The sequence below is a fragment of the Barbus barbus genome (genome assembly GCF_936440315.1).
Source record: "Barbus barbus genome assembly, chromosome: 41".
Taxonomy (NCBI): Eukaryota; Metazoa; Chordata; class Actinopteri; order Cypriniformes; family Cyprinidae; genus Barbus; species Barbus barbus.
The window spans coordinates 19,637,033-19,650,296 of NC_136719.1; the positions used below are offsets into that span (position 1 = coordinate 19,637,033).

Below are 13,264 nucleotides of genomic sequence, written 5' to 3' on the forward strand. Positions count from 1 at the left end.
AACTTTTGTCCAGTGCTGTCAAACGATTAATCGTGATTGATCGCATCCAAAATAAACGTTTTTGTTTTACGTAATATGTGTGTGTGTACTGTGTATATTTATTATGCATATATAAATACACACACACAGCATATATTTTGGAAATATTTACATGCATATACATTTATATTATACATAAATATATTTAATATATAAACATAACATATTTTTCTTATACTATATACATGTGTGTGTTTGTATGTATATATACATAATAAATATACACAGAACACACATATATATATATTATGCAAACAAAAACTTTTATTTTGGATGCGATTAATCGTGATTAAACGTTTGACAGCACTACTTTTTTCCTATTGCAATAACTAAATATAAAAGTGTATTTATAATATTCAGAAAAGTATTATATTTTTAAATTTGATATTTACAATTAATGTTTGTCCAGTCAGCTTTAAAAATCATAGTAGTTAAACCAAAGTACATGACAAATGTTAATAGTGTGATAAGTTTTGTATAAAAATATTTAAAATAAATTACTTTTAAATACATATAAAACATTTAAAAAATGAATATTATATATATGCTTTTTTTGAAATTTCAAAACATTAACGTGGTATCCATTCTAGTGTATATACGATTTAAGATGGGGACAGAATGAGTGATTTCTGCAGCTGATTGAATGGACAAACACTTGGGGACAAAGACTTCATCCTCAAACAGCAGGGAGGATGTTTGCCTTTAACCTCCATTGACACAGCTTTTGTTTCCCACCCAAGTTTGACTTGGGTCAGTTGAACTACTGATTTTTTTGGTGAGGCCTGTTTCTTTGTTTTTTTCTTTGGGTTTTGACCAGGTGCTTGCATTGTACTTTTAAGAATGCTGCAGTGGCCTTTAGAGCAAACAGTGGGGAACAAAAGTCTCATACAAAACAGGAACATTTCACTAATCCAATTTGATAAATGTTTTTCATTATAAATCATCACAAACTGATACAAATGTTTTACAATCATAGAATTTCAATGTTGTCTTCACTTTTAATTTTGGGGTTGGTACAATTTTAATGTTTTTAAAACTCTCTCTTAAGCTCACCTAGGGTGAATGTACTTGTGTAGTATATGGTGAAACATCATTACAATTTAGAACAACTCCATTTCAATACATTTTAAAATGTAAAGTCACATGAGTCACATGAGTCTTCAGAAATCATTCTAATGTGCTGATTTGGCGTTCAGTTTTTATCAATGTTGAAAACAGTCGTGCTGGTTAAAATATGGTTTAACATTTTAATATATAATATTTTAGTTGTTTGTTCAGGTTTATGTGCTTCAAAAGAACAACATTTATTTGAAAAATATATTTTTTGTAACATTTTCAATGACTTTGCTGCTCCTTTTGATCAACTTGAATCCTTGCTGAATAAAGCACAAATTCATAAGTAATAAGCATTACTCATAAATAATTATGCTCATAAGTGCTTGGAGACACTCACAGAGACAGTGCTGATAGTGACACACCTGCAATAGAGATTTCAAACCTCCCCCTCTGGTGTAGAGTTCCTTAGGGTTGAGAACAGACAGAGAAAAATGGGTAGTCACTGCATGCTCAGACAGCTCTGCAAACTCCTCATAGAGATTCATAATCTTGAAAAAACAAATGAAGTGAAATGAGCTTTAATTTTCTTTTTAGAAGTGGTCAGCGCTGAACACGAATCTAGCTTTAAAGAAAACAGGAAACTGACCTTCTGCAATACTTCAAAGGCATCATACAACACTATATAGTGTGGACTGGGTCAAACTATTGAGTACCACATCCTCTTTTGCAGGCATTTATCTATTATAGGCATGTGTCTTAATACACCTTTTACTGACTACACCATTTCCAGAAGCTGCCCTAATTAACTGAACCACATCAGTGTTTGTATCAGCTTGCAAATTTAGCAGATTACACAAGGCAAGCGAGATAAAAAAAACAATCCTACAAAACAAACACAGCTCTCAAAATGTGCCACATGAAATCATATTCCCAGGTGATTGTGAGAATTAGTCCTGAGGAATTCCATCAGATCTGTAATCAGTCAAACCCCCAATGCTTCCTACCCACATGCCTATTGTCTTCTTTCGAAATGCTTATAAAACTCAACACGAGGGGTGGGGCATTCCTGCTCCTGTTCAGACTTGAGCTCATCGCGCGTTGTAAAAAAAACCCAAAAAACATGCCATTTTAAACACGATTTTGTGATATAATGTGAAGGAAGTTACAGCTATAAAGACTAAAGTCTGCGGCTGTATTTCATGTCAACACAGGTAAGGGTACTGTTAAAAACATGGGAAAGAACGGATGTATACTGAAACATGACTTTAATGTATTTCAGTATCACTGAATGCTATGCTAGCTATGCTTTAGCAGACAAATTGAACTTAAATTATTTTGAGATAAATTAGCAAGCAGAGTGCGTTACATAAACTAAACCATCAAACTTAAATTATACTCTAAATTCAAATTTTGAGTTTGTGGCACTAGGTGTGGTTCAGATTTATTATACGAAGGGGTGCGGTTTACAAAAAAAGACTAATTCCCATTGGTCGCTGCCTGCTGGTGTAGCAGCGCTACCTAAAGCAGGTAGGCAAATAAAGACAGACCTGAGAAAGAGGATCACACTACTGCTCATCACGACGGGACGCACCTTAGGACCAACTAAAAACGTTCAAGACCTTCATACTAAAAGTTTAGGCCTTTTTATTTTTGCATGGTTTAACAGAAAACTATTTCTGATTTTTGTTTCTTTAGCGCCAATTTGGATCTAACGCCACGAGCAAGGTGAGTGTGTGGTCAAAATCAAGGTGGGTAACATTTAACAGCAATTGTCTTGACCTGAAAATGCCATTTGTGTTATATTTTAAAATATTGTGTTGATTTCTTGTTTTCAATTGTTTCTACATTCTACTCTGCGATAATGATGTTAAAAAGACAAACTAAAAAAGTAGTTTAAAGTATATAAATATATTACAACTTCAATTTTGATTGTATGCCTGCAAGTAGATAAGTTCAGATCAGTACTGAAACGTGTGGAAAACCCCCTCTTAAACACACAAGCATGTTCGCAGGGGGTGGGGGTTTAGGGTTGAGTTACACTGTGTTGGGAGTCAAAATGCAGAGTTTTTTGTGGTTGGCAAAGCAAACAGGCCTCTTACCTGTATGACCTACAGGCACGAAGGGAGAGACAGGTTTGGGCTCGCTGAAGGGAGAGGCCAAGACACAGAGTACATTCCCTCACACTCTCTGAACACAACAACAGCCTTCGGAATGGAACATTTTGAACCTGCACAACAAAATAGTATCAGTTAGAAATGGAATTTGAAATTTGAAATGTTCCAAATTTGAAAGTACAGTGTTTTTAAATACGGTAGTCTGATATCCCTTGATTTCTTTATTGACAGCGTGCTTATGTTGTGTCATCCTTCAAACAGGTACAGACGTGCTGCGGTAGCCGGAAAGCGGTTTTATCTGCTCTGTGAATTCTATCCTTCATTCCACCGGAGTCTGTGTAGCTGTCCAATCAGATTTCAGTGGTGTGAAGTGTAGGAGACATGGAAAGATCACTTTTTTCCACAAGATGCAAAGGTTATTTTCATGAGCTTAACAGAAAAACAGCACAGATGCGAGGTGAAACACATGTCAAGAACACAATTACAAGTTTTCAGAGGCATGCATGGGTAGTTTTGCGTTGTAGTATAATTTGCCATGCGCTTTCATGCTTGCACGGATCAATGCAGGCCATGGCAGTTGTATGCTTAACGCTGTGAATGTTAAGCCCCGGCTGTCCTCTAGTGCATTTAACTTCAGCGTATCTAAACATCTATGTAAAGCGTCGTGCCTCACCCTGGCCTTTAGCACACCGCTCCAGCTTTACACAACATGGCATGTTTGTTCATTTGCTGTTGTGGAGAGAGCCGAGGCGGGCTGAGTACACACACACCCACACATACAAGATTCACAAAGCCTGCCAAGATGTATTTATGTATGCTGGTTCAGCTTTTATCCTCTCAACCCACACTAATAAACTCACTTTACAAAATGTGTTTGTGTGAATTGTTTAATCCTGACAATAAACTACAATAATAAAGCATAACCCTTACTCATTCCCTTGGCATTTGGAATATTAATGTTGCAGTTTATGAATTTCAATTAGTCCACCAAATATGTGACCTGCCCTTTGCATGCATATGGTGAGGTTGAGACGATGTTAATCTTGTAAATGGTTTCACACAAAGCCAAGCTGAGGTGAAGCGAGTGCAGTGCGAGACACCTTCAAAGTTCATCAACAATGCAAAGAAACTTTTCTTTTGAGCAGTTTAGTTGATTCCCCTTGTGGAGTTGCCCCTCGAAAATGAAAAATAAATGCAAAGTTAGAGTTTCGCTTCAAGGTTACAACAGTGGCTTCTCACGCTCAACAAAACACTCTTGCTTTTTGATTGCTAAATCATGTTTCGACTTGATCGAGGCCTATATTTAAGGCCTCAAAATTTAGATAACAGTTCCGAAAATACATGTTCAGCCAAAGCAATAAGGAATGTCATATGAAACAATGGTATCATATACATCTCATTAGTCATTTTCAAACACAGCTTTGCTTTTAAAGTGATTGGCAGAGTTATGTAAGAGATAATGTACACTAGGCTGGTCATTATCACAATAACAAAAAAAAAACAGGCGCAAAGCAAAGAGGGGTTATATCACACTGAAGAGGTTTATTATGTGATAATGACAGGCTGACATAACAACTGCCCATTTTTTTCAACAGTGGTAAAAAATAGTATAAGTATAATTGAACTATTTTACATTCCCTTAGCTCAAACAGTAGAGGATATAATGCTGGCAAAACAGGTTTGATGTTCAGCCAACATGATGGCCAAAAAAAATGTGTCTGCAGAAAATTGAAGAAAAAAGTCACAGAAAATTTTTAATCACAGAACTGTGTTCTTAGTATGCATTGATGCATTGAACCATGTTAGCATCAGATTTTAAAAGGCTGAAAAAGCATCAAGGCAGCGTTTGAAGCACAATGACTTAATTTAATTTGCTGTGATTTGTGTTGTGCGTTTTGGTTTTCGTTTGCCAGACACCACAGTTCAATAGTTCAATATCCCTATTAAACACAAACAGCTTTTTAAAAGATAAAACATGCACACTTGATCTCAGATATTATTCAAAACAACTATATTTCACTCAAATCTGATATAACAGCATGTAGCAAGAAACAAGTTTAAATAATTACAGATATCCCATCTACATTTTTTACTCATAACAGCAAAAATAAACAAAAAAGTTTTTTGGTATCACTTTATATTAGGAGGCCTTAACTACTGTGTACTTACATTTAAATTAATAATTTGGTACAATGCACTTATTGTGTACATACATGTTATTATATTGTACTTATATTTTTAAAATGTAATGTGTAAAAAAAATTGTAATTTTAAAATGTAAAAATGTGTAATTACATCTGTAATTAATTTCTGCAATTACATTTATAATTACACTGTTGACCCATCCCTTACACATTAACCCGCCCTTAAACCTACCCATACTACCAAACCTGTCCCTAACCTTACCCATATCCCACCTCAATAGCAGCAAAAGTGTTTTTCAATACAATATGGCCACAATAAGTACATTGTACTTATTTTTTGATGCAAGTACATAGTAGTTAAGGTCACTTAATATAAAGTGTGACCAGTTTTTTATATATATACTTATAAACTATATACTTATATATATATATATATATATATATATATATATATATATATATATATATATAATTATTCAATACTTTATTCAATACCTAGAAACTTAAAATGTAAAAACAGCATTCTGTTATAAATACTGTGGAAGTATAAAAATGTATCCTGTCTCAAACCAATTTTATTCTTTTGGCTGATAATATTACTTTGAGCTAAATTCAAAATCATAGTGTTTATTAATTTACACCCGCAAAGAGAAGAAAGGAGGAGAAATGGCAAAGCGTCCTTGCGGAGGACCTTGACTATTTCAGGCCGTGGTGATCACAGCCTTCAGCACTGGCTGTTCCTTCAGCAGAAACCAGCCAAACAAAGCCATTTGTCCAGAGAACAGAACAGACTGTTTAGTTTCAAATTCCACACTTGATGACTCATGATTCCGGACAATTTGAAAATAAAGACAGACCAAGGGATGTAACTGCCATCTTCAAGATTTCAGTTACAATGCTAGCATTGGTGCTCAGCTTCTTCCTCCTTTTCCTCAGCCCAAATCTTGCTGATGATACAGGTGAGTGAAGATGGCTTACAGCAGATGCAAATAATAACCAGACACAAATTTCTGACTGACTGATCCACCTGCTGTGTGGTATTGACATGAGAGGACGGTTTATTCGCTGAAGGTGACAGTGGGGAAATATGTCTCTCCTATATCACACATCCCCATTAATTGATTACACCTCTTCTCTGCGATGCCACACGTCTGCCTCTCCCATGATATTCACAGCTGTTCTATACATTCCTCAAAGGATGGTATTAGCTGCAGTCATAACAGCTGCCATAAAGACTGTCAAGCTTGACACAGGTAGCTTAAACCTAGAATGGTTCAGGCACAATTGTATGCATGTATATCTACTGAATGTCATATATGTTTTGGAGAGAGAGAAAGGGGTGGGATAGTTACATGACAAATTATTATAACAGGACATTAGTAAATTGTACAGCATCTCAAGAATGCCTGTATTAATTGATGTGTTGAATAAATAATTAATAACAAGAAAATGGAGGGCATTGAATTTGTCAAGAGTATCATGTTATTAATACGGAAAGTTAAAATAATTTCTTTAAAATGTGTCTTAAAATGTGCTGAATTTCATTCAGTTGCACTCCGTTGAGCTGTCTGAAAGGAATGAGTCCAGCATGTGTGAGCCTCCTCCAGATTGTTCATTAATGTTAATGATTACACTACAACCAATCACAAAATAAATTTTTTTTTTTACTACAAACAAACATGTACTGCAGAAATTTCCATGCCTTTTTCAGTACGCTGGTTCTCTTACCCATCTCTAGCACTTACACTGCAATTCATAAGTTAGTTGTTTTTTTATTATTATTAAAAGAAATAACTTTTATTCAGCAAGGATACATGAAATTGATTTAAAGTGATTTAATGTTACAAAAGATTTCTATTTAAAATAAATGCTGTTCTTTTGACCTTTCTATCAAGTAGTTTGACAATTTCCACAAACACGAGAGCGCAAGCTCCGGTGCGCTTTGAAAGAAGAGAAAGCGGTAAAGCTCGCGTTTCTAGATGTGAATTGTGAACGCTCCATGTTTTTAAATTGGATGTATTCTGACACATATTGATATCTCTGGGCTAAGACCGGGGTATCCATTCACCCTAGAACTAACATCTAACATGTCGGACATTCAAAAAGACAAACTAAGAACTTGACCTCTCAATGTAGTTATTATAGTGTTAGGGGCACTATAATATATTATATTAATAAAAAAATCCTGAACACAGAATTGGTGAAAAACAGTTTAACGGTTTAACTCCACAATTCAGTACAACATAGTTCAGAGTCTTTGTAATGTGTTTCAGCAATACATTTCTAACATTTGTAATGTGTTTAGAAACAATTCTCAGAATTTTCTTTACACGGACTTTAAGCAGCAAAGCTGTTTTCAATATTAATATTAATTTAAAAAATGCACCAAACCAGCATATTAGAATGAATTCTGAATGATCATGTAATGGTTGCTTACATTTTAAATTGAAATAATATTTCACAATATTGCTGGTTTTTGATCAAATAAAGGCAGCCTCATTAAGAACAAGTAGCTCCATAGTAGTATGGAAGCTCGTATCCGCCACTGAATAAAATATAAAAATTGTAACTGAGACTTTATCTCACAATTCTGACTTTTTCTTCTCACAATTGGGAGTTCATATCACTCAGTTTTTACTTTTTTTCCTCAGAATTGTGATATAAACTATAAAATGGTAAATTGTGTCTGGAAACTCAGGTGCAGGCTGATGGGTCCATATCGCAAACTGATGATATTCACAGCGTTAATCTACTTGGCACAAGCTGAGCTTGCTGCTTTACATTTAAATGGCTGGTTAGCATCCACCAGGGTAATGCACAGCATGTCTTCACAGTTCCTCTGAAACCCTCCACCTTCCCCAGCTCCACCTGTTTAGATCTGCTACGGGTTATTTTACATGCTATTTGTGCAGCAGCAGTGTCTTAAATACTCAGCACTGTATCGAGTATGTACTGGCAGTAGCAAGTTCCTGCACTTTCTTTGCAGCAGCAGCAATAATCTACAACAGCAGCAATTCAGCAGCGTAGCAGATCTATTCCACCAAGACCAAATACATTAACATAGTCATATCCATTACCATGCTAAAAACTTCAGAGAGTTGTCATGATATAACTATTTTTAATCAGTGGCAATCATTACATTTTTTTTTTTTAAATGTAATGACCGCAGTTTTGAACTATACATCTAACGTTCAAAAAACATCCAGATTCACAACCAAGTGTACATCAGAATATGACTGCACACATTTCCATATCAAAAACCTGGAGGTGTGGTTACTCATTTCACACACAAAACGATTAGTCAATCAAAACAGAGCTGATTTACATATTCAAGAATGGTCATGCTAAACGAACTTTCTAGTGAAAAAAGACTAACATTAGGAGGGGGGAAAAAACATATTGAAATGTGTGTGATTTTTCCTCTTCTGCCACAGTGGCAGAGGACATTGGACCTCACCAGCTGGAACGCCTGGTGGAGCTGCTGACAGCTCATGAGTGTGAGGAGCTCATCTCTGCCATATCTCAACCTGAGGAGAGCATCTTCGAACACTTAGACCGACTATCTGCAGAAAGGAACCAGTTACTGCATTCAAGAAGACGCAGAAACACAGGTAAGTATGATAGACACGAGAGCCGCTGCTTTAAATAGTTTAAATCAGCTCTAATAAATTGATACTTATTTGTTTTATGCTAATGAATTCCAGCAGTGCGATGTGTGAAGTGACACATCCTGCAGTAAATGAAGAGGTCATGAGCAGCCAAATGTATTTGTTTATCTCCACTGCACACATCAGTCTGTCATCGAGAGGTCCACTTGAGAGACATCTCAACCAAACGAATTGTTGATATAATCCCTTTTCATCAGAAATTAAATCTATCGAGGCAGTGGGACATGATTGAACTGTTTAATTGCCTGAACAATTGAAGAGCTGTTGCTTCTATTGCTGGCTGCTTTCCCTCTGCCTGTCTGCAGCACGTTTGATATTGTGCATGTGTGTGTGTGTGTGTGATTGTCAGATCAGCAGGCCTCCTGTCGCTCAGCGCTTAAGGACTGGCTGCAGATTCATGGCAAGCAGATATACTACGACAGGCTGTCTCGTGCACTGCAAAAGATCGGCAGGACTGACATTGCCATAGGTCAGACAGTCACACACAACAACATTGACATGCATGCAAAGCACCTCATCACTTAAACCAAACTGCAATTTGTATAATATTGAGTAGAGATGCACAATATATTATCATAACGGCTATCAGCTAATATTAGAGATTCTTTAATTTAGCAGTCTTGTTTCAAATGTATGTTTTATTTGATCAGATACTGGATATTTAATCATGTATCTTCATTTCCGCTATTTCTATTTATTCTATATAATCGATATTACTTTTGACAGCATCTAACACTCACAAAGGTTAATATTTAGAAATAACATAAATAATTTAACAATTCTGCAATAATTAGCAAATCTTAAAATGAACATTCCTTCTTCATGCTGAAGTTTATAATGTCATGAAGCCTAAATTCACTTGAAAAAATGTAAGTTATTGAATGTAGTTTTAGTGTTTTATTAGTGTTTGATTCTTAATTTTATTCACCCAAATACACAAATTTTATTGTTGTCAACTTTCCAAAATTCATAAAATAATTTGCAAAGATTGCTTTACTTTTGAGATTATATATATATATATATATATATATATATATATATATATATGTGTGTGTGTGTGTGTGTGTGTATAAACATTATCAAGACTACATATACAGTAGTTTCAAATATGCAAAGGTATTCAAAAGTTTTAATTTTAAACGGAAGATTTTTATATATATAATTATATATACATTTATATATAAACATAAACATCATATATACAGTATATAAACTGATTCTTGACCATTGTATCAAATTGTTTGGAGAAGAGAAAAAAAACTTTTAAAAAGTCAGAGGGTTCTTTAAGATTTGTAAAAATTTCAAATTTCAAAGAAGCTGAACCCAAAACACGCAGAAATCGGTAAGTCAATATTATTTCAGAATGATCACTCTACAAACTAAACTGGGATAGAAGAAAGTGTTTTAATATAGTAAAACTACATACTTCACCTTTAAGAATCCCTAAAAACCACAGCTAACATGCCATTATTTTACCAACAATGGAGATTGCCAGCAAGCAAGAAAAACTAAAGTTCTGCAAAGATGCAAAGTTTTTCATCACCTTTCCTTTTGTTTTGTTTTTGCACACGACTGATGCAATAAGCATTGAGCTAATTCAGAGCAATCCATCTTACACACCAAAAGATGAAACTCAGCAGCGCATAATGTTATTTTTATACATTTCTGATGGGATGCGCTTTGCACCCTGTCAATCCTCTGGCAGTGATTGTGGTCCGGCGTCAGGCGACTCCACAGCCGAAAGGCATCGGATATGAGAAGGTGCAAACGATATGACAGCAGGCTCGCTGGAGCTGACATCAGATTCACTACACACCATCTGTTCCTTTCCTCTTCTCCGTTAAAGGGAGAAAAGGATAAACAGAGAAGAAGAGGGGGGAAATGACAGGCTCAACAGCCCAAGAACATCCTTCAGTCAAAGTGAAACGTTGCAGAAAATAAAAACGATTCCTCTGCAAACACAGAACCTGATGTGTACGGCAAACACACAATTACAAGAGCTTTAATTGCCAGCCTATAAATGGGCTATGATGAGGAGTAGCCACTCAGCGACAGAACCTTGGATAAATTGCATACTTATGTTACGGCATGTGTGTCTTCTTCAGTTGTTTTGGCTTCATTATACTTGGTGCATTTATTGGGCCAGGCACACTTAGTTAATCTCATTTCCAGGTGTTCATGGAGGCCATTACTGTGTGTTTGATTTCTTAATGTGCTGCAAGAATCGCTTGTGTCTTGTACGACTATGAAATGAATGTCACAAATAAACAGCTGCTTTAACTGCCTCCAGCATAATTGTTATCAAGTAACGAAGTGAATTAATGTTAAAATCATAAAAGTAAAGACAACCAGAGAACCGGACTAGAAGTAATGTAATGCATGTGCTATTTATGTATCAGAGGTGGGCAAGAACATCAACCAGGACAAAACTCTTGCTATGCAGAGATATGTGGACAGCTACCATGAACTTGTTGACCAAATGGCCACTCACCTGGAGAAGCATGCATCAGAAGATCATGAAGATCATGAAGACCATGGGGAGGTGCTGCATTACTCTGCAAAACAGGGTGAGATGCCTCAGAAAGGGCAATGTGTTTTAAAAACTTTGAGTGATATTCCTGGTTCTCTATATTCAAACCATAAAATATGCTATTATGAAAGTATATTTCAAAGGGGGCTATCATACAGTTTCCAGTTTTAGTTTCATTTAGTTTCATTTCAAAGGGGGCTATCATACAGTTTTCAGTTTTAGTTTTAAGTTAGATCATCCAGTTTTTAAATGTTTTTCCCTGAAGGTCGTGAATGTTAGTCAAGGGCGAGCCAAGTCTCTGAGCACTGATTAGGCATTGTTGACGAATAAACATGGGTGGTCATATTTTAATGTTTTGGGTTTCTGATGTGGATATCAGAACAGGGCATTTTGGCCTCTTAATTTAAGCAAATGCTGTTTATGAACTGGGGCAAAAATTATGCAACAGGGGTTGGTAAGGTTTTTAAATGTATTCGAATGCTCACCGAAGCTAAATTTATTTGACCAAAAATACAATAAAAACAGTAATACTGTGAAATATTATTTCACTTTAAAACAAATGTTTTCTATTTTAATATATTTAAAAATAATAATAATTTATTCCTGTGATGCAAAGCTGACAAAGCTGAATTTTCAGCATTCATTACTCCAATCTTCAGCGTCACATGATCCTTAAGAAATCATTTTAATATACCGATTTGATGCTCAAGATGTCTAATTATCCAAGTTGAAAACTGTTGTACTGTTTCATACTTTTGTGAAAACCATTTTACATTGTTTTCAGGATTCTTTGATGAATAGAAAGTTCAAAAGAACATTTATTTGAAATAAAAGTCTTTATTGTAACTATTGTTGCAAACACAACATTAACTACTTCTTCAACTGTCATTGTAAGAGTCATATCAATAGTTGTCTGTGAGCAACTGTAACTTATTCAAAATAGATGAATCAAGCCAACAATTGTTTCTGATTGCTTGACAGCCAAAGGGTTCACCTGGAAAGACGTGGACTTGGTGGTGAAACGGCAACCAGTACCACCTTATCAGCCCCATATGCTAGACAGAGTGTGGCCTCTACTTTATGGCCTCCTGCTTGGATTTGCTGGAGCAGTACTCATAAGCGTGGCCATCTTGCTTATTAGCATATATGTATCCCATGGCAACAGAACCAAATCCAAGGCTGAGTATCAACCCCGTCACTGTCCCCTTCTCAGTGTTGTGACATCATCAGAGATACGCCGCCCAGAGGACACACGCAGACCGAGTAACGGATGTTCGGGACACTAATGAAGCCATGTTCATCAGTATGAAACACAATATTAAATATGCATTTGATGGCTGATTATGACCCATGATACTTGCCTCAAAGTGTCTATCTCATTCAGTGTGCTATTAAAACTACAGTTAGACAGTCGCACACGTCGACACCTTCAGTTCCCACCGCTTCTCATAAAGATGTTTCTGCAATAAAGCACCTGACAGAACATAATGACAGCAATCTGTTACCTCCATCGAGACCGCTGCCATTGTCCTGTCAGTGTTTTGATGGGAATGTAGGGGAGGCTGCGCTGGAATGCAGCCTGGCTGCTGTTGCCTTGACAATCTTAGCACTTCCTGTTTCCAGACCGCGACAGTGGCGGCACGCTCATCTGGCATTGAGGAAAAACTAATTATCCAGCCTGGCTCCTTCTCCCCTGAGCTTGCACATACCCCC

At 36.0% G+C, this 13,264-nt stretch overlaps 1 protein-coding gene across 1 annotated transcript; it reads left to right on the forward strand.

Annotated features, from left to right (window-relative positions):
- Nucleotides 1-6,248: 6,248 nt before the first annotated feature.
- Nucleotides 6,249-12,837, forward strand: tmdd1 (transmembrane and death domain 1; the record flags this gene model as incomplete). The annotated part of the gene is made up of 5 exons (XM_079402963.1): nt 6,249-6,312; nt 8,788-8,964; nt 9,371-9,490; nt 11,421-11,588; nt 12,533-12,837. 5 exons carry the CDS (start codon nt 6,249-6,251, stop codon nt 12,835-12,837), a joined length of 834 nt encoding a protein of 277 aa, XP_079259089.1.
- Nucleotides 12,838-13,264: the final 427 nt, after the last annotated feature.